Source organism: Nyctibius grandis, chromosome 6, assembly GCF_013368605.1.
Source record: "Nyctibius grandis isolate bNycGra1 chromosome 6, bNycGra1.pri, whole genome shotgun sequence".
Lineage (NCBI taxonomy): Eukaryota > Metazoa > Chordata > Aves > Nyctibiiformes > Nyctibiidae > Nyctibius > Nyctibius grandis.
In genome coordinates this window covers 33233024-33254669 of record NC_090663.1, presented here as the reverse complement: position 1 = coordinate 33254669, position 21646 = coordinate 33233024, and the positions used below count along the sequence as shown (strand labels likewise).

Below are 21646 nucleotides of genomic sequence, written 5' to 3'. Positions count from 1 at the left end.
TTTTTAATTCAGAATTTAGATGTTTAAAAACTGTTCTGGGCTAAGGCTAGGTATAAGAGATTCTCAAGAACAAACTCATTTACCATGTCTCTTTGTAAAATGATATGAAGGCAAAAGTAAACCTCAGAAACAAGCAGAGCAAAAAAGGTAGCCCTTCATAATGTGACAGCATTGAAATATAAAGGTAAACTAACCGCTTTCCATGTTTCTTTTTCTTGTGGTCATGTAACTAAATATGTGTCTTTGTTTTTAAAACATGCAAGCTCCTATTAACCTGTCAGTCACTTCTATGCATTCTATCATGTTCACAAACAATATCTTACAATACTCTCACTCTCTGTAACATGCTGGTATAAAAACAGAAATGTAGCATGGAAGAGGAGAAAGCATTTTTCAGCTAAACTGGCCATCCATTTAGAATTCACAATCCTAAATTTTAGAGTGACGAATGAACACCCCAACAATTCTGTTACTCCTCCTAATCCCCATCAGGTCTTGAATCTGTTGATGAAGGCCAAACAGCCACTTCTTTCTGCCTGACCCTCTCCCCTTGCTATTGCTGGCTCTCATTCAAGCCAGGATCACATTTATCTGGGTAACAGACACCTAATAAATCTTCTCCAACTCAGTTTGTTCTTGCTGGCAAGACAGCTAGCTTCCCCCTCCACTTCTCTCATCTTTCTTCAGACATCATTATGGGTGTTGACACTCCAGCAAGTTACTTAAGGTGCCCTTAAGTAACTGTCTGCATGTATGCATCTCCCACTAAAACGCAAGGTAATTGCTGCTGCAAGCTGTTCTTCAGTTACAATAAGCAAGAGCATGTGCACGGACAATCAGAGAAGCAGTCAAACTGGCAATCTGCAACAGGATTTTTATTAGGCACAGTATCAGCATAATAATCTCATACAGCACTTTCCACAGTACATCTCAAGGGCTTTGCAAAAGAGGCATGTATTATTCTCCTTATTTTGTCTAGGGAAAAATGAAGTATGAGAAAGGGAGTGGATAGACCAAGGCTGCCCAATAAGTTAAAACAGGACAAGACTGCAGATAGGTATTTTGAGTCTCAGTCTAGTGTGCTGTCAAGAACAGAACCAAGAAGGATCATGAATCTATCCTGACTTACACCGGGCCTGACTTTGTTCACTGGGCTTATTAACATAAGCCTCTGTAGCTTCACATTACATTAACAATAGCTACTTTCCATGCTAGTACCTCCCCTGATGAATGCTGAGGTGAAATTAGCCATCACGGTGTATGTGTTCCAGTTGCCATAGTTATCATGCTTTATTGAGTCCTGGGTTTAAAATGATTTCCTGAGTCCTGGAGATTCCCCAAGGCTAAAACAGCAGCAGTCTTTCACATACTGGGTCAACAGGTCCAGGTGGATGCATGTGCCTATTTCCTCCAGAGGAAATAAGTTTAATGAATATAGAGTTCATTTAACTAAAAAGCCTTGGATCACACAAGATGGAAGTAAGAAAAATTTTGTTCTTAAAAGGAAATTTTTCATTGTTCATATTTTTTTTACTTACTATAATAAAAAGAAAAGAAAGGAAAGGAAAGGAAAGGAAAGGAAAGGAAAGGAAAGGAAAGGAAAAGAAAAGAAAAGAAAAGAAAAGAAAAGAAAAGAAAAGAAAAGAAAAGAAAAGAGAAGAGAAGAGAAGAGAAGAGAAGAGAAGAGAAGAAAAGAAAAGAAAAGAAAAGAAAAGAAAAGAAAAGAAAAGAAAAGAAAAGAAAAGAAAAGAAAAGAAAAGAAAAGAAAAGAAAAGAAAAGAAAAGAAAAGAAAAGAAAAGAAAAGAAAAGAAAAGAAAAGAAAAGAAAAAACTTACTTTCCTTCCCTTCTGCTCTTTTTAACCCCAGCTAGGCACTGCATGCCTGACATGGTCTGTCCCAGGGTATCATGCTGAAAAGTCTAGTATCTCATGTGTATTGTAACAGCACAGCATAAACCAGTTTTAACCACTGTTTTGACATGTTTAAGGCACCAGTCTTTCAGTTTTCATCTGCTTTAGTGGGCAACTTGCATCTTACATCTTGTTTTAATGAAGGTTACTGTTGTCTCTCTATGAAAGCTGACCTTTTTTCTTCATCAGACTGGAGGTCATGCATGAACACAGAATGAGGTTTAAAAAAACCCTCATCTTGCCATTGGAATGCCTTGGAAATGGGTAGTTTTAAAGGTGGAAGGTAAAATCTATTTGCTTAAAAATGAAGAGGGAAGAGCTGGTTGATTTAGTAACAATATAGCTGCTGTCACAAGAACACAGAGTGAAAACAAGAGCATTGGTCTGAAAAAAAAACTCTTCTTTCCCAAGCAACACAAACCTGAGATATATATCCTGCCTCCATATTCATCACCATCAAGTTGCTCATCTTTTGATCATTCTATAATATATATTTTGAGTAAAAGCATCCTTTATGCTGTCTTCCTCTCCCACTTCATTGCACATAGTGACTTGTAAGTGCAGAGGAAGAGAAGCAGGGCTGCGAATCCAGGCACGGCCGCTGCCATTCAAAAGACCCACAAAGAGAGAAGAGGGGCCAGGAATGACTCCTGGTGCCATGAAGCTCTGCTGCCACACAGCCACCAAGGCAGCTACCACAGCTAAACCTAGGGATGGTGCCTTGGCAGAGCCAAACCTTTGCTACAGCTTTCTCTAATTGAGTGTCTTAGAGTCGGTCCCCTGTGACCTGCACATCCATTAGGTCTCGCTGACATGACCACTTCCACGATGTACATGCAGAGGTTTTAGTCCTGATAATTTCAGGTTCAGACAGTGATCGATTATGGATGCTGTCTTTATCAGTAAAAGAACAGTTATATTGAATTTTTTAAGTACAAGGAAGGACTTCTATGTGCCGCAAGCTACATATTTACTCTGGATCATATCTGAGCCTTCATCACAGGTTAGAAATTCTAACTACACTCCTCTAGCACTTCTTTTAAATAAGGTTTAGTTTAACCAATTCTGTTTTCCCTACTTTCTTGAAAGTTAAATACAGTTGATTATTTTTCCAAAGGTGAATGACTTTTTTTAATGTAAAAACATAGCTTTTAATTGAAGGGAAGGCAGACCCATTAACAGTAGAAAATTCTGCAGCCTTCAAAAAGTAAATCATCACCAGTGACAGCATCTTAGACACAATACAGAAAAGATACCCTACATCTCCACCAATTTCTATAAATCAAAGGTATTCCATGTAAGCTAAGGAGCTTACCCTCTGTGTTTAAAACAGAATGAAAATATCTATTTTCTCTCCTCCTCCTATTTCAGTTTATCTGTATTTATATTTTACCAAATTGTATGTTTGTCAAACTATATAATTAATTTTTATTTCTCAGCCTTTTGTGCATCCATATAACAGAGCCTTTCTTAAGTACAGTGTGAACCCAGTAATTTCGTTTTCAGCCTGAACTGTTGAACTCACAGTGTTTGAGGGCATTCAAAAGCAAACAAAAACAAAGAGCTCACTGATCACTTCTTTTAAAATAGTCAGTTATATGGATCACAAAGAATAATTTTCTTTGTTGCTTACTGTTAAAAAAAAAAGGAAAAAAAACACCTAAATGTTGCCTGGGATCAAACACAAGAGTGTCCTATACATGATGAGCTGGTAATATTTCTTTATACTGTTTATTTCTAAAGGAATATTTCTAGAGCAGAGAGCCCATCAACAACAAGCAGTAGAGCAGCACCTATGTGTATGCAATATAATAACTTTACTATGTATTTTCTTAAAAAGTATTTTTGAAAGATGCTTTCTCTTATTTTGTGATTCTCTAGTAGGTGAGACAATAGCTTTCCTTCTCTGAAAGCAAGGCACTCCTAATACCGCTTATCTCTGAGAAGTGATAGTGCAAACACTCTTTGTCAAGAGTCCTCAACAATTACAGACCCCTTTAAATAATTACTTTTCAGTAAAGTCAAGTGCTAGAAAATGCAAACTTAATTATTTTGCTGACAATGGCTGGAACACGAAGGTTCTTTGGACTGTGGAAATACTACACACAAGGAATCCAAGCCTAGAGCCAGAGGCCTGGAAACTTGGGCTGAAACTGCTCTATAATCTATCACGCTGTGGCTAAGAAGATATTAATACTAGCATTTAGAATTGCAATCATGTGTCTGACAATCCTGTGTTTGTACCAGCAGGTCAGTTGACTAATTACAAATTGGGACTTCTCTGTGTACTGCACTATTTAGAACAAAAAGGATGACAAGGGTACAGTTAACCATTAAGGCATTTGGGCCTGGGAGGGAAAACAGAAGACAATCAAGTCCTTATTATTAGATGTGGTCCTGCAAATCACTCCCTTATGCAGTTACAACAGGAGGAGAATTCACCTTTTAAAGTGAATAATTGTGCCTGTCGGGCAATCCTTTACAATTACTTTACCATCCAGCAAGAGCTCATTGATTGCATTAAGGATAACAGTACTCCACAGAAACAATCCTCTTAGGCAGGCTGCTTCTGAAATGCTGTGTCTCTGTCAGGCAGCTGCCTGCTCCTTGAATAGCCAGAGAGATAAAGAAATAAAAATATTAAAGGCCAAAGCTCTACTGATTTCACAACACTCTTTAAAGCCGGATGAGTGATTAGGGTGGTTGTAGCCTGCTGAACACCCATGCCTCAGGTGGAATGCTCCTCTGAGCACGTTTTACAGCGAATTCGAGACTGGTGCCTTGCTTTCCAGCTCCGAAAATACGCCTGCTTAAGCAGCCCTATAGAATTCCAAGTTAAAATGCAAGCCAGAGAGACTGCGTGTCTTCAAGGGTTGATAACAAACTAGAATCAAAGCCTTTCTCTTTCAGATTACCAGCAAGAATCTAATCCAGGTCAGTGATAATCCTCCGGCATCTATTTAGCAATGATCCCAGCAGATAGACTGCTCCATCACAGGAGTCACTGGTTCTGACATTGCTGAGGGAATCCACAAAGATTGAATGAGGATGGAGATTCCTCCTTTACTGTGGGAGCTGATTAGCTTTGCAAGCAGAACAGGAGAGCTGAACTAAAGCACAAACATAGTGTTTTATCATCAGCATCATCACTCATTTGCTATTTTACAAAGTGGTAGAGGTGAGAATGATAACCCTTGATTTAACTACTGAGAGCTTCCCATCTTCTGTGTCTGGGCCACATTTGTCAAGTATTCACCGATCTGGTCACTCACCCCTTTCAGAATCCTCAAACAAAACTCTCCGACTTCAAGTTCTTGTTTTGCATCTATCACACAACCCTCTTGCTTCGGATTATACTTCATTGCCGCACACATCTCCTCCTCTCATTCTTAGCTTTTTTTCAGTTCCCTTTCACGCTGCTGAGTCCTCCAGATCCTTCCCATTTTTTTCTGCAGAGTAAAAGTCCATTCTCTCCTTCTTCAAAAGCTTCCTGTGGGTCCTATACAAAAGCCTGCTATACAGAGACTCAGGCTTGGTCCAGGAAGCAGCCCAGGCAGCCCATGTTTACAAGAATAAACCCTGCTTTTTACTGAGGGTATTGACACATGGTGGTCTTCTGTTTCCAGCATTATCATTGTGATGGAAACGCCTTGGTACCAGCATGCTTTCCTACATAACTTTTTTTTCTTTTTTTTTTTCCCTTCCTTTTGAGGATGCTTATTGGAGAAACGATTTCTCTCTTTTCTAGAATTCAGACTCTGAAAATCACACACAATGTGCAACCAGCGTTTTCCATCTCTTGTCATGACTATTCTGTCACTTCCTAGTCTACCAGCTGCATAAAACTATAGACGATACAGACAGAAAGCCAATTAGACTGGGATTACCTTGTCTGTTCAATAGCTGTGGCGTAGCGTATGTCTGTCTTCCCTGTGTTAGAGTTAAGAATTCACATTTTACAGGCCTGACCTACCTTGTAAACATATATCCTGGTGCCTTACAAGAAGCATTCAAAAATGCAGGTAAATGTGGCTATGCCAAAAAGAGCTGGAGCAAGTTTAGCTATGAAGAGGTAATTGATTAAGTGAGTAACATATGTACATGAGTCAAGCTTGAAGATATAGTGCAGTTCCACCCTCTTCTGGGCTATTAAAGTAAATTAATAACCTGGAGCTGTGTAGGGGTTTCCAGAAACAACACTATAATAGCCAACTGGCCACAGTTTGCAGCCTATAGAAGGGGGAGATGTTTATTCTTCAGCAAATTGCCTGCTCAGGCACCACACTATATATATAGTCTATATCTGACAGTTCATAGTGCAGACATGACAACTGAATCTTAGAATAACACCAGTGAGTATAAAATACGATGTTGGCTTGGAAGAAAATGAACCAATCATAATCTTTGATGGGACCCAGATATTTTCAAAATTTCGCAGTACTCTTTTCCATGCTGATAGTTTGGCAGCTGCTCAAAAGTAGCTATTTTGTGCCATTTTAAAGCCCTGAATGTGAGCGTCAACCAAGAAATACACATTCGAACAATCTCTGCAAAATATACAGGGGCATGAATGGTGTAGGGAGTGACTCCCAGGCACACAGCTATGAAGCCAGGCTTTGCTTCTCTATTGGCAAGCCATACCTATGGCCGTGCTGAGGTCCCCATAGGGAAAACACTTGTTGGTTTCCATCCAGGTCCAGTCCAAGACTTTGACGGTGTGCAGGCATTTTCAACGTTTCACAGCACTCTTCGACACGCTGCCCGGGGATGGAGGCACGAGCATCCCCCGGCCACCCTGCACAGCTTGTTTCAGGCTGAATGCTCTGCATTCCCCGTGCCAAGGGCTGCTCAGGCCTTCCCTGCCCTCGCCAATTTCTGACACTAGGCTGCCTTCTCTATTAGCACTCTTCTGTACATTTCCTGGAAAAAGCATTCAGAGCTTTTCTGACTGCTTTTTATAAACATCACTATCACCTAAAAGGACCCCCGCAATAGCTGATAGCCATTAAAAACCACAAAGGAGAAAAGGGGACAGAAGCCATTAGATCGCCTTTGACAGCTTTACCTTTGGCTTGTGAAGTTCCCCTTGACACCCGAGCCTTGCTACGGCGGGGGAGAGCGGAGGGGGGGGGGGGGGGGGGGGGGGGGGGGGCTGTCGCTTTCTGCTTGTATTTATGGGTCGTGACCAGGTAAGCGCTTCCGCTGGCTGCGCCTGCCTGCGCGCAAGTGCCTTTCCCTGCGCGGCGGGGAAGCGCGGAGCGGAGCGGGGCGGGCGGCGGGGCGGGCCCCGTCGGTGGGGGCGGGGGCGCCTGGAGGGGCCAGGCGGCCGCGCCGCTCCTCCGCGCCGGGTGTCAGTTGCGAGCCGCCGCCGCGCAGGCAGGGAAGGAGGCAAGGGCGCAGGCAGGCAGCCCGGCAGGCAGCCCCGCGGAGGCACCGCGGCAGGCGGGAGACCATGATCCTCACACGTAAGCCCGGGGCTCGCCCGCCCTGCCCGTTGGGTTGGGTGGGTAGCGGCTGCGCGCCCGGGGGCGCAGGCTCCGCGCATCGCGGGCAGCATTGCCGGGAGGTGCTTCGGAGGCAGCGCGGTGGGGTCTGGGGACACGAGGGTCCCTCTTTTGTTATTCCGCAGCGCCCGAAAAGGCAGCGCTGGCAGGAGCGGGGGCGGCGGCTGTCCCGTCCCGTTCCGCGGTGCGGTGCATCCGCAGCCGCGGGTCTTCGCCCCGCCGGCCAGTCCGTGTTTGCGGGGTTGAAAAGCGCCCGTCGGGGCGGGAGCGGCCCCAGGTGAGAGGGGAGCGCTGCGGGAGCCCGGAGTGACTTTCACCGCTGGGAAGCGGCGGCCAGTTGCGGCTGTGGCCGGGGAGCGCGGGACGAAAGGGTTAACATCGCAGGACCTCGGGCAGGGAGCTGCGGAGGTGCCGCGGGAGCGGAGCGGCGCGCAGATGCGGCCTCTCTCTGTGGAGGGCACCGTAGCCCACCTCTTCGCTGTCATTTTTGGTGGTTTTCCTCTTTTTTTTTCCTTTTTTTTTTTCCGGGAGCCCTTGCGAGACGGGAACCGTCGAGTTTCCTTTGAAGTTCTTGGTAATTAGCCCGATGGCCCCCAGGAGCCGGTGGCTCCCCCCGGTGCGACGGTGGCCAGCCCTGATGTCACCCCGGAGGCTTTGATCCCGGTGGAGGAGCAGCACCTCCCGCCAGCCGCGATCACCCCCCTCCCGAGGCGTACAGAAAACCGATGCTGTTTTCCAGTCGGGCAGTTTTACCTTCCCTCTCACCCTCCCCTTTTTTTTGCAAACCACCACCAATAACTTACTTCCACCATAACTGTGAAGTTGTTGAGCGATGTGTTGCTATTAGCCTAATGAGCTCTGTTGCCAGTCAAAGGCACTTACTATTGGTACAACAATCTTTTTTTTTTTTCTATTTTTTTATTCCCTTTGTTCTCTTTGGGAAAATTAGAGTATTGAAGAAATAACTACATTTAAACAATGTGTTTAACTAGGTCAGAAGGTTCTGCCTGATGTGTCATAGGACTTATTCACACATGTGAATTGAAAGACTGGGGAATGTAATTTTCTCTTAGCCATCAATTATAGATGCTTTTATTCTTTTACAGGAGTAAGTGTGATCTGTTTGAATTGCCCTGATCAAGAAATTCCCAGCAGCAAATCAGTAACAATGCTCTGAGTCAGGTTGTGTTTTAAGGCTGTTTGTAGTGAACTTAAGGAAGATAATAGACAAGCAGATTTCATACGAGCCTCCGAGCATGAATCTGTCAACAGTTCAGTGCCAGACTGATTCAGCATCCGTCTGGCACCCAGGCTATCGCTGGCTGACAGCACACCAAGTTGGTATTAGGCATGTCTGTTGATTCCGCAGCTGTAGCCTGCTATCTTGTCTTCCAGGTATCCTTGCTGATGTCCTGTAGGCATCCTGGTTTGCATCTCCAGTAGAAGCAACAAAAAAAGAGAAAGGCTGAGGCGGCCAGGAAGTGGGATCGATGTCTCTCTAGCAAATGGTTTTGGGTTACTACTTCAGTTTGCCTGTAGGATCCTGATGAGGGCTGAGATTCTTTGATTAGGGAATATAGTATATGCAAAAGATGATGTAGATACTGTTTTGCGAAGATGCCTTTCATCGACAAGTTCGTAGAAATCAAAGCATTTGGAGCTACCTTTTGTAACCTCTAGGACTTCCTGATCCTTTATCTGCTTTTAAAATAACTTGGTTTGTTAATTGATTTTTTTTTTTATCAAAAGGAAGTGCAAATATATTGTTTTAAACACCATGGAGCTATTGTTAAATTTCAATTCGAAGTGGTAGTTAAAAGCAAGAATATAACTTGTCATGTTTTTATTTGGGTTTTAAATCTCAATTGGATAGATTCAGCCTAGATTCAGATTAATTCTTGAATCAGGGTCTTTTCAGCCAATTCTGAAGCTGCCTGTGCTGGGCCTGAGAGGAAGACTGCTGCTAGTCATGGAAACTCGCAAGTTCCCTGTGTATTTTCCTCTGGTGGGGGCAGGAAAAAGGTACTGCAGTTGTCCTTATGCACTAATCCTGAATGTTTATGTTAGAATTCCTAGAAGAAGGAGATGAAAGGTGACTTGGTTTTACTTTTCTGGTTCTTCTGATTTATTACATTCTAAGCAATGGTTTGTTTGAGGCATGTGAATTTATGAGTTCTGCAAATATTTAGAGATGCAGTTTGCACGATAAAGTTTTTTCTGGTCAGAATACCACAGTATGTTATGTTTGGGCTTCTTGAGAGATTGAAACTTCTCTTCCAATTCCCCTCTGATGGGAGTTGTGCTATTGGCTTCAGCATAAACACAACTGCACCCTTGGCTGGTTAAAAGGAGATGGAGAAAGAGAACTCATGTGCTTAACAGGATGGTCCTGTACTGTAAACAAGCACTTTTCATGCTTAGCTATCCTTCCTAGCAACAGGAAGAAGGAAATGAGGCTATGCAAAAGGACCCTGACACATTTCAGACAATGCCAGACCCACCCTCACATTCATACAGTATAGCCAGAAGACTTGGGGAAATAAAAATAACTTCAGATGTTTCCCCTTCCTTCCTGTGCGTATTGTAGAAATACAGCAATCAAATAATCTGCGGTTCACAGAAAACTTGCTGGTTTGATCTCCACTAAGTAAAGAGATAATGCCCCTATTTAATTTATGTATCTTCATGGGGTATTGTATTGTTCTGCTTACAGTCTGATCCTCGGTGTTTCAGGGCAAATGAATTACAAAACTCTATATCCTCTCCAGTGATTTAGTGAGTGTAGATATCCAGTAATTTTGGTAATTTCAGCAATTCCAGGCGTATTTCTTGCTTGTACCTGTGCTATCAGTAATTCTGACTGGTGCAGGGTATGAAGATTGTCTTCCGTGTTTTTTGATTTCCAAAGGGTTTTTTCCAAGTTTTTTCTTTTTTCCTTTTTATTTTTTCTTCTATTTTTCCCCCTTCTCCTGTTCTAAGGAAAAAAAGCGTGTCTTCTGGCAGTGATGAGCAAGTCTCCCGAAAGGGGCACAGGACTGGGCTGTGGTTGGAGCTTTCTGGTTGTTTTCACTGGACACTTATCCTGCCGTACTTGCTGACATTGAGTACTACCGTATCCTGCACAGCATACCTTTGAAATCAATAGGTCTGTTAGTACGGTATACCATTGACATAACTGGTATAAGTAAAATAAAGTGTAGAATGACTTAACAGCTAGCTTTAATTCACTCAGTTTCATTATCTGAAAGTTACAGGTAATACTACATACCTTTCTGAAGTCCTTTGGTGTCTTTAGAAGAGCATGATAAGCATTGTTATTTGTTACAATGAATATTCTTTCAAATATTGTCTAGTATTTGTTTCCCTTGGGAAGGACTGTGCTAGATGAGACTGGATCAGGAAAAAATGTTATATGGTCTCTCTTCTAATGAAGATACAATATGATGGCTTACTTATTGCTGGCAGAGGCATTTTTTTGAAGTCCAGAATGGTGCAGAATTCCTTAGACTTGGTTTTAAATATATTTATTTTATATTTGTCTAAATCTCTCTATTCAAATGCTCATCTCAGTCTGTGCAAAGAACGCTTCCTGAGGAGATGCACAAAAGACATTTGCTGAAGCCAGTGGTGGACACAGTTTGACCTTCCCAGATCTATTGTCATTTACTGAAGATTCAGGATTAAGAAAAATATACCCCCCTGCATTCTTGTGTTTTGGGAATGTTCTTTCTGTGACCCTGTGGACCCACAGAACTGGATGCTCTGCTGGCCACCCTTCCCTCTACTCTCCGTATGTGTCTCTGAGAACAGATTTCCTGTGCGTTATAAGATACAAGAAACTTTCCAGTGTAAAGCTTCATGATCTGTTTTAACTTCCCTTCTTCTTTCCATACACAGTCTCTTTTCTTTCCTTTGCAGTGCTGCGTTGGCTTTGCAGCGCTACCATGTCTCTGCTGCCTTTAGACTGTTCTCTCAAGGTGTGACCATTAGATCAAGTACTGAGAAAACCATTTTCAACAGACAGAAGACTGTAACTGTTGTAATATCTGGAAATAGAGAGTTCATAGTAATATTTGCTTTGGGAAAATCCAGCTTTACATCTTTAATTCTGATTTAGGGAAAGAGGCGTTCAGCTGGGACACTACCAGCTTTACGCTGGGCTGTGTCAGTGCCACTGGTGTTTTGTATCTGGTGTTGTATCAGCCACCCAGGGTGCAGTCTGGGGGCTGGGTCATCAGTGAGGTAAGCACTAAATGGTTATGATGCAAAGGTAGTCTTTCTTCCATATAGTTCTTCCTATGTGTGTGGATGGTTTTGAGGTTGAGGCTTAACAAGCTAGAAGAAGTAACTGTATAAAATCTGCTTTCTTCTGTATGAACCACTGAGACAGCTTAGATCAGCTCTTATACCATTATTATTTCCTGGATCTGAACAGGTAACCCAGACTGTGGGCGTTTTAGGGGAAGTGTCTGTCATGCTGGACCTACTCACTTTTGCCTCCCTCCGGAGCTCAATGAGCCTTTGATTTGAGCTTTGCACACAGTGTGCAAGTTTACTAGCTTGCAGACAGGGTGCAATGGGAGAATATTAATGCTGGGCTTGGGAGTAGCAATGGTTAATGTTTGCCCTTCGATATGTTTTCAATATGTTCAATATGTTTTCATAAGGTCATTCTAATCAAGTCATTTCTGAGAGAAGAGAAGGTTAAAGCCATCTTCTGATTCCCAGCCTTTGGAGGAGGGTTCGTTTCTCACTCTGGAATCTGTCAACATGACCTCCTTCAGAGGATATGACTAACTGCTTTCTCTGCTCCAAATAATCCTCCTCCAAGACCACCCTGTGTTAATCAGGCCAGATAAATAACCCACGTGCCCAATTATTTCTTAGGGTTTTTTTAAGTCACTTGACATCTTGTTCCTCTTCATCTGTGAACCTTCTTAAAAACGAATGGGAGAAGACCATCTTTAATCTATAAAAAGAATTGTTCTTTGTCAGGGAAACTGCCACATGAAGCTTTAGTTTTCTGTTTAAACAAAGTTAGTTTTGAACTTTAGATTGTGTTGTTTTTTTAAATTTCTTTCTTAATCTTCCTGTATATGCTCAAAATGCTAAAAAACATTTAGGAATAAATTATGATCCTGATTTACAGAGTAAACCAGGGGTTGTGATGGTTCTTTTGTGTCCTAGAACATGCTTTCCTAACATCTTCAACAAATTAGGAAGTAATGTATCTAACTTTGGGCACTTAGAAGCATATTTAACAGTGTGAAAATAAGCAGGAATCACTATCTGTTACAGAGTGTATAGGGAAAGTGCTTGACAGAGACATGGGGAATATCCTTTATTCCAGTACCCCTGTATTGAATCCTGAAATGGTGCTGTTGTGATGCTTTTTTGGAGCATAACAGTTGCTCCAGGCCCTCTTGACAGAGGGGAGGACCTCTTGCCAGCCAGGGCGTGGTCTGGGAGTGGTGGTTGGGCCCTTTCTGCCCTCCTGCCATCAGGCACTGTCCTTCCCTGTGCTGTGATGAAAACCTGGGCTGGTCCCCATTCTTGGTATGGGGCTTACAGCACAACTGGACTTGGAGAAAGCAAGTCTCATTTAAAATATTTTTGGGGTAAAAATAATGAGGAGAACTGTGAAGCCGATCCCCTTTATTCCTGAAATAGAGTATTGTTGGGTTTTAGAGACCCGTGGATCCATGTTGGGAAAGGGCTTAATTCCTCTGAAATTCATGGAGGCTCCCATTGATTTCAGCAAGTGTTGGCTCAATCCCCAAACATTTTAAATATTTTTAACAAATGCTGTTTCTCTTGTTAAGTTTCGAGCTGAAAAACTTTTGAAGTGATTTCGATACGCTGCAGACTATGAAAAGGAGATTCAAGTTAATTAGATTTTTGTTCACAAAAGCAGTATTGTGTTTCCTGTGCTAGCCAAGAGGATTGGTGAGCAATTAAAACTCCTATATTGTGTAACCTGGTACAGTTGGTAGGGAGGGAAATTACATACAGCCAACATACACTTATGCGGATATTTTGGAAACGTCATGTGTATATATATATATTTTTTTAATTTAGCTCTCATCATTAAGGGAATAAACAAACTTAAACCCCCATAAGTGGAAGTAAGCCATTTGCTCTTTCCAAAAGCTCTGCTGACAAAAAAAAAAAAATGTTCAAGCTTCCTGACTTTTTTCAGAGAAAATATCAATATATGATCTTAAACATCTGTTTCCTCGTTACTTCTTCATCTGTTCCCACACAAATTCCAAACATACTCTGTTTCTTCTCCCAGTGTCCTGTGGTTTATACATAACATCAGCAGCATATTACTGTCTTGCTGCAAGGCTCCATAACTTGAAAAAGTCAGTCCCATGTTTAACCCAAAGCCAGCAGGAACACAAGGAGAGTGTTTCTTCAGTCATCATCATATAGTTGAGAAATATTTAAGTAACATTCTCCACCACCACCTCCTTCTAGGGTTTTTATGACTAGAAAGCAGTATATATATTTGGTGTCATATATGGTTTCTTTCAACAACTTGTTTTTTTTTCCCCCCAGAAAGTTTTTGGTAATAAGTATTTTCTTAAAATTGTGCGTGCATCCACATCGGCTTGAATTGACTGTTGAGGCAGGCAGTGTGAAGTGGAGATCACAGGATGTAGCGTTTGACTGTATCGTTTTACTTCAATCGTAAACTGAAGCACAGTGAAATACAGGAGCACATCAAAAAAGGCAGCTGCTATTGCAAAATGTAAGTTGCGCTTTAAAGGTGAAAGGAGAAAAGGGACCCTCTCAGGAAGGTTGTTAGCTTTCACTTCAAAACCTGCAAGCTCATCATCAGTTCAAAAGCCATACTTGTTATTCTCTTGGACTCACTGGTTCTTCCAGAAATGAATCCTTCATGGGCCGAATGTGTCAGACTAACAATTTAGGACAGCTGTATAAGATTAAATTGTTCTCTTAGAATAAGAAGAGATTCCAAACGTTAGAAATTTGGCAAGAGCTTTTAATGGGATTTTCAGAATTCTCTAGCTTTTAGTGGTTGAACATTTATTGACAAACTTACCAGGTTTCAGTGTTTGAGGGCATTACCCTTATAAAATGCTGTTCTTCATTAATTACATTGTTGCTTTCTTTAGTCCTTGTTACCTGCTGCTTTCTTGAAAGGTGTGGAGCACTAAGTTGATGATACTGCCTAAGGAATGCTTAACTATATAGGTTTGAGAAAAAACAGACTTATGAAAAGGAATTTAATTATTTTCAAGCTACATTCGCATATCTTCAAAGTGAAAACCATCTGAGGCCATGGACATATAGCAGGCTAACTCATAGGAAGTCGTACTGTCCCAACTTTAAAGGGCTGCAGGCATATGACATTACACAGAACTGATTTATCATTTTCAGTGCCTGGCCTGCTCATTTGTAGACAGCTGCCATAGTGCAGTTTTTTTCCCAGTTTGGCTCAGATTTCACATCCGTGTTCATGTATCTACAGTCTGAGTGGTTGGATAGTGTGATCAAATCTAGCGTTGGGACCACAATTCACATCTCAGGGATGTAATTCAAGCACTTGAAAAAACGGTTGCTTGTACTTGGGCAGTGCAATTCTATCCAGAGAAGAATATTTCTCGTATATACCACAGCTGGTCTTAAAAAATATGATCCTGAATGATCTCAGGCTTCTTAATAGCTCAGGAGAGTGTTTTGGAGTTGAACACAAATTTTGCAAAGCACCAGAAATTTCAGAGGGACGCGATATGTAGGGACAGGTAATTTCTGATACAGACAAAAAAAGAGGACAAGCTTCTGAGCAGGCAAGCCCTTTTGCAGCCATTAAACTGGAGCGTCAGTCCTGGGTGGTAAAGAATCCCCTTTGTGCTCCATCTGTGCCTTAGAAAATGTGCAGGTAGTTTATGGAGGTTTATGCATTACAGTAAGGAGCAAGTGGGCTCATCTCTAGCATTCACGGTGAGAAATCACATTCTCTGCATTGCATGGGAGAGAGTCTCCTGCAAAATAATTCAGGAAGATGAATTCATATTCAATTTTTACAATTTTTTTTCTTTTCTGAGAAAGTCAAATAGTGAATTTCAACCAGAATGACCTGGTCAAAAATTAAGACCAAAAAGAACCCTAAACAAACCTGTTGTTAGGTGTGGCATTGGAGTGAACCTTCAGCAATGAAGCCCATTTTTGCTGAAATTTGATTTTAACAGCATTGATTTGACCAGTCTCGCTACAGATTTTTACAGTCTGTTCTCTTAACAGAGCCAAAAGGTGAGATGAGTAGAACTGACATGTGGAGGTGCTAATATGGCTGTAAAGGTGTCTGAGTTGAGGCAAGAGGAAACCATCTGCTTAGAAGATCTGTTCATACGATGTTTAGCACTTAGGTGAAAATGGAGTCAATGCATGACTGTACAAAGGTACATCTGCTTTGCACCTTGTCCTGAAGACCCTGAAAGAGCTGGTGCTTACGTTGCGTGTTATTTTGTGGAAGCAAGAAGAACGGAAGAATGACGGCAAATGATCTTGCTTCTCCTAGCTAGACTGCTATGATTATTTTTTTCTGAAAGGACATTATTGCAGCATCACACTGTGTGGTTTTTATTTTCTATAGGAAGAAAGGTATCATCCAACAAAAGACTATAGACATCTTAGAGTCTTCCCTTCCGCAATTGCAGTATCAAACAAGGTGTGATTGAAATATTTTTACTGTGAAGTTTTAAATTCGCAGACTTGCAGGGCCAGGAACCAAGATTAACCAAAGTTAAACAAAAAGGGAGTTGGAAGTTTCCATTTTCACTTACCAGTTTGGGGAAGAATTGGGTCCTCCTAACCCCCCAGGAAGTGGGTAAACAAGTACTAATGGTTCCCGACCATACATGAAAGGAACTTCTACCCTTGATTTGAGCATGGAGGCCTGCTTTGTGAAACGGACTAACAAATAAAGCTGTTTCCAATAAAAATTTCCTGTTTCCTCTTTAACACATTTGCCTGTTGTTTGCACCAAGAATAAAGACTTCATTGTACTCCTTTTTGGGTTTTTTGTTTTGAGCTTTTTTTTTTTTTGCGTTTGTTTTGTTTTACTTTCTAAGAGATTTTCTTGTGTATCAGGACATTTAGAAATAATAGCACGATTTCTTTCTTGCCAGCGGTTCTTGCGTACAAGAACCTCCTGCTGCTGTGGGAGGGCACAGAGGACACATCTGAAAAGCTGCACATACATTTCTTGCTTGGAATGTATACTGAATTGTAGTTTATTGTAAAGGCTTTAACTGGCAAGGATGTTTGATTCAGAAAGGAAGTGGCACCGCAGGGATGGAGCAGGGAGGAGGGAGTGAGACCAGTCCCTTGCCCACAGCAACTTGTTTCAGCTCAGCTGGCAGGTCTTCATCGGAAAGATGTTCGTGGTGGGAAATTGCTTGCATATCGTGGCAGATTAATTAGGGCTAAAATAAGGCTTCCCTAAAATGGGTTGGAAAGCGGTGTAGAGTTCCTCTGCAAGCTCCCTCTCCTCCCTGTGGCTCTCAGCTGTCCCCACCAAGCAGATGCTGTGCTCAGCAGTGAGTTTGTAGCTCAGGCAATGATCTGTAACCTGGGTCCCTTGGGAGACTGAGCAAAGGCTTCTGGGTGCCCTGTCCCTTCTAAAACTTTTTAGAAGTAGTGGAAAAATCTGATTTTGGAAGCTTCTCTCTCTTTTGTCCCTCATTATCCCAGTTACCATTGATACAGATGACAAGGACTTGCACATATTCCCATGTCCACCTGGGTATGAAACCGTGGCAGCTGGCAAACCAAGAGTCCCAGTGCTGATGCTGCTGAGCTGGAAGAAAAGCTGGCATTTGGAAAGAGTGCGAATGAGCTTTCTTCTCTAGTGTAGTTTAAATGATTTGGCCAGAATCTCAAGTTTAACTAATGCATTTTATTCTCAAAGGCAGATTCCAGTTAAGTTGTGGTAATGAACTCTTTCTACCTATACAAGCTTTCAGCTGTTTAAGTTTGTCTCTCTCATGTGAGGAAGCTTATTCTGTGTGCTCAGCGTTCTGTGTGGTCTGTTCAGTGCACCCTGGGCTGGATTCTCCCTCTGTCTATATTTTGATCTGCCTGAATTTCACATACATACACAGTTTTGTTCATACTCTGGCTCCTCAGTAACCAACAGGGTTGTGATGGAGAAGCTGGGTTGCAAATGACCTTTCTGTTCATCTGGTCATAGCACATTGATACTGTCTAGGAGCAATCCTGGGTTTGGCCAACTGGAGTTGAACAAAAGGATCTGCTTTGTTGAACAAAGGTCCTGCCTCCACTCTGTCGCCCCTACACCTGCCGCGTCCCTCTCTGACACATGCTCTGTGTGGATGGAGATGACTCGGAGAGAGCCCTGGCCACACGGAACTCCCTGGCCTGTTCTTCAAGACAGCTCTCCAAAACCCTCGCCCTTCCAAGGATTTGCAACAGGAGCCAGAGGCTAGAGCCCTGGCTTTCCCAAAATGTTTGAGATGGAAATGGGGCAAATATTGCTTTTAAACCCTTGGTGCTGTCCTGTACCCAGCCCTAGGCATTTGCCTAATCTAATCTATGAACAAGTGCACTGGTGGTTTATTATTCTCTGCAATTCTTGTGGCCAACCAGGAATAACTCAGGTGTTTCATTGCCTAGGTAGACTTCTTAGAGGATTCTCAAAGGTATTTTGAAAGCAAATATGCTCTGAAAATCCCAAAGGCACATGATACCTGGATGCCTGTAAAATAGGACTTCCACATAACTTGCATATATTTTTGCAGAAAAGATACACAAAGCTTCTGTAGAGAACCTTAAAAAAAGTCTGATAAATGCATATTCATAATTTTCTAGCTCTAGAAATATTTTACAGGTCATACACCTGGGGTGCTCAGTAAAGGACCTATGAACAAATATTTAAACACATTTAAGAGCCACTGTAGTAGTAAGGAATCTGACACTTTTTTCAATTAAACTACAAGCATCTACCTGCATTTTTAGGTAAATACTGGTTATCGGGGATAATTTTTTTTTTCAGTTTTAAATCAAGTAAAATTCTCATTCAATCCAGACACTTCTGCAGGATGTGACCTATAAGATAGTGCATTTTATTTTAAGTACTCTTAAAAATGAATTGCAGATTTTTTTCACTTTAGTATTTTCATTGCTTCTGAGATAGTAATATCCTGTTGTTTGTTCTTGCTTTAGCAGTACAAGTTTTAAATATATTTTAGATTCTCTTTTTTTCCTTCTTTATTAACCTTCCCATGTATTTCCTTAGGATAATGAAATTAAAGTACTACTTTAAGCAAAACTTTACAATCGCTTGCAATTGGAATTGAAGAATGCTTTTTTTTAATGAGTAGCTGAGTCAGTATGTCTGTACGTGCTTGTTCTCATGTGGTCTCATAACCCAAAGGTGAAGCAAACACAAGTTACACAAATGCCTGCTTGTCCTGACTTCAGTGAGAGTGGATTTTTAGCTGTTTATTTATCTGGAATGTTGTGTTTTGGCTCACCTTAACCCCTTGGTTTGAGTATGGATCTTAGCAAAGTAGTGTGGCAAAGCACAAATATTTTAACCCTGTTGTAGCAATTTGGAAAATTAGAGGGGGGGGGTGCCGTCAGTTTGGAGACGCTAAAAGGTGCCTGCCATTTCATCTGATTTTAATTGTGTACCTGTATCTCAATGGGAATATTTCATAATGTGCCAAAATCTTGAGATGTTTTACTTGTGTTATGTTTGACTCTTCACTGCCCTATATGCAGTAACTTGTATTCCGAGCAATTCTGAGCAAAACCCTTTGCATGTGCTTTCTGCAGCAGGTAGCTATGGTATCCTCTCCAAGTAGGTGGCAAAATTGTCTACTCAGTTGTACATAATGAAGCTTTTCTTTTCTGGTCCATCAAGAACAGTGAATATAATCAAAGCCAGATGAACTTTAAGAGTTTCTGACTGTTCACTGTCTTGTTTGATCAGTTCTAAGCAGGGAGCTAAATTCCCAGTAGCACTTTCTTGAATTTTTAGAACAAAATTGACCCAATCCGTTTCCTGAACACTTGGAGAATACCCTAAATACCTTTTATATATTTTCCTAGTTTGAGCTGATAAGATAACATATTCTTTATTTCTGCCTGTATTAGGTAACAAATGAATTCATGTATAATTTATTCATAGACTAATATAACCCATGTTCAGAATGTTTCCTTTCTTTCAGTGTCATGTATATGTATGTGAATAATTTCATTTTGCGGCATGCTGTTTTGGGCAGCGTGAGGGAAAGTTAGCTGACTTTCCTGTAATATACCAAGTAACTCATAAATGCCTTGAAGACCTCCAGTGAAACTAAGTTCTTGTTGGGTAGTAAATATGTGCTTGAGTGAGCTGCAGTACAGTGTGTCGGTTGTTCTTGGGCTTGGGTCTGTCAGTACTACCTACAAGATGTCAAAGTGCACAGTATTACAAGCTCTAGTAGAAATTGCTTTCAAGACAAAATACTTGTGCCAAGAGGATCATAAGATTTGTTGAACAAATGCTGCTCAAGTTGATTGCGGTGCTGGTAATAGGTAACAAAACCTGTATGGAATGATCCATAACTCCTGCAATTTTCATCTGTGCCTGTTTCTTTTAACTATTAAAATGATGAGCTGTTGATAAATCGCAGATGAATGCTAGTGACTTTCCAGAATCTAAGATGTGTTTAATCTCGAGACAAAAAGCAAACTGGGATAAGCAAACCCGTGTCTCAGTTCAAAGTTGTTAAATATCTTCATGCTTATTTTGTAACAGGAATAGTAGAAGTGGTGGAGAGGAAGTTTTTGCTTTGCAGATCACTAATCAGAGGGTGTCTTGTTTCTGTCCTCTTCCAGAAATCGAGGCCAAGGAGGCTTGTGACTGGCTGCGGGCTGCCGGGTTCCCGCAGTATGCGCAGCTTTATGAAGGTAGGCACCTGAGCTTGCAATTTGATCATCCCTGGCAATTTTTGGATGATAAGATGTGATATTCACCAATAAATAAGGTTCAGGGGCACAACTGAAGTGCCAGCACATAAGACGATTTTTAGGGACTGGGCTGCTTTCTGCTACCCACCACATGCATAGATGTACCAAACCCAGTGAGACTCTGAAACACTCTTGGACTTTAAATTTGTTCAAGGTTTCTGTTTCAGTCTGAATCTTCCAAATATCCTCATAGCACAAACCGTATGTTAGCACCATGGTACATTCCCTGTAGTTAAAACACAAATGAACCATATTTTTTGTAAATGTAATCGTCCACTGCTATGAGCCCAGTCTTAGAGAAACACAGAAGCTGTGTCCAGCTCCGCCGGCCAGCTCTTCTAATGGAGCAGAGGCAGGAAATTCTGCGTATGCGTGGATGCATCTGTATGCCTCGTGATTCCCAAGTCTTGTGTGGTTTTTCAGAAAAGTTTGAGTTGGTGTTAGACACAGGCTAACTATGAAGGGAAAAAAGAACATACAAGCTGTTGTTGTGCAGATGTGCAGCAGCTCCTCGAAGAGATGGCTCACTCCTGCACTCACCATATTTGTCCTTCTGTGAGATGGATTCACTTTGCATATCTGCTTTTACAAAGATTTTGCTCCAGCAAAACTATTGTCTTCATTGCCTCTCTCACCTACTAGGAACTTGCAGTTTTGGCATGCAGTTCTTACACTCTGATGCAGAGTAATATACAGAAGTTTGTTTTAAAGTGTGACATCCTAGACGTCCTTTTTATATATATTGTGCAGAATTTCCCCCCCTACCACTACTTAAAACTACTTGCATTGTAGTGAAATTATTATACACTCTTATCTGCCTCTTTTTTATGAAACAAACTCCAGCTGCTGCTTGTAAGAATGAGCATAGAAAGTCCATTATTTACAGTGAATAACTGTTGGAAGTCACAGCAAATGTTAAGCTGACCTTCTTGAAAAATGATCTCATTGAGCTTTGATTTGCAGCTGCATTCGCAATATGAGATGATAATAGCACTTTCAAAAGCAGCACTTGGCGAAACTTTTCTTCTCCTGTTCAGAAATTAAATTTCCTTTTATTATTTCTCTTCCTTTTTTTTTTTATACCAATGGAGCTGCTAAGATTTTCTTGGGATGCAGAGCTGGGACTGTACTTACAGTCTTTCTTAAAACCAGGGACAAGACTCCCAGCTGAATATGTGGGCTTGTGGGTTTCATGTTATGCTGAACTGTAAATCTCCTAACCA

General features: G+C 41.6%; 1 protein-coding gene across 4 annotated transcripts in view; it reads left to right on the top strand.

Moving 5' to 3' along the window:
• DLC1 (DLC1 Rho GTPase activating protein) overlaps positions 1 to 21646 on the top strand; it is a 272781-nt gene that overhangs the window by 225321 nt on the left and 25814 nt on the right. For 3 of the 4 annotated variants that reach the window (XM_068402769.1, XM_068402768.1, XM_068402770.1), the window contains one exon: positions 20292 to 20363. In XM_068402769.1, the coding sequence (XP_068258870.1) occupies positions 20292 to 20363 (72 nt within the window). Of the gene's footprint in view, positions 1 to 7278; positions 7377 to 20291; positions 20364 to 21646 lie in introns of those variants that run through there. The other variant, XM_068402772.1, reaches the window with a different exon arrangement.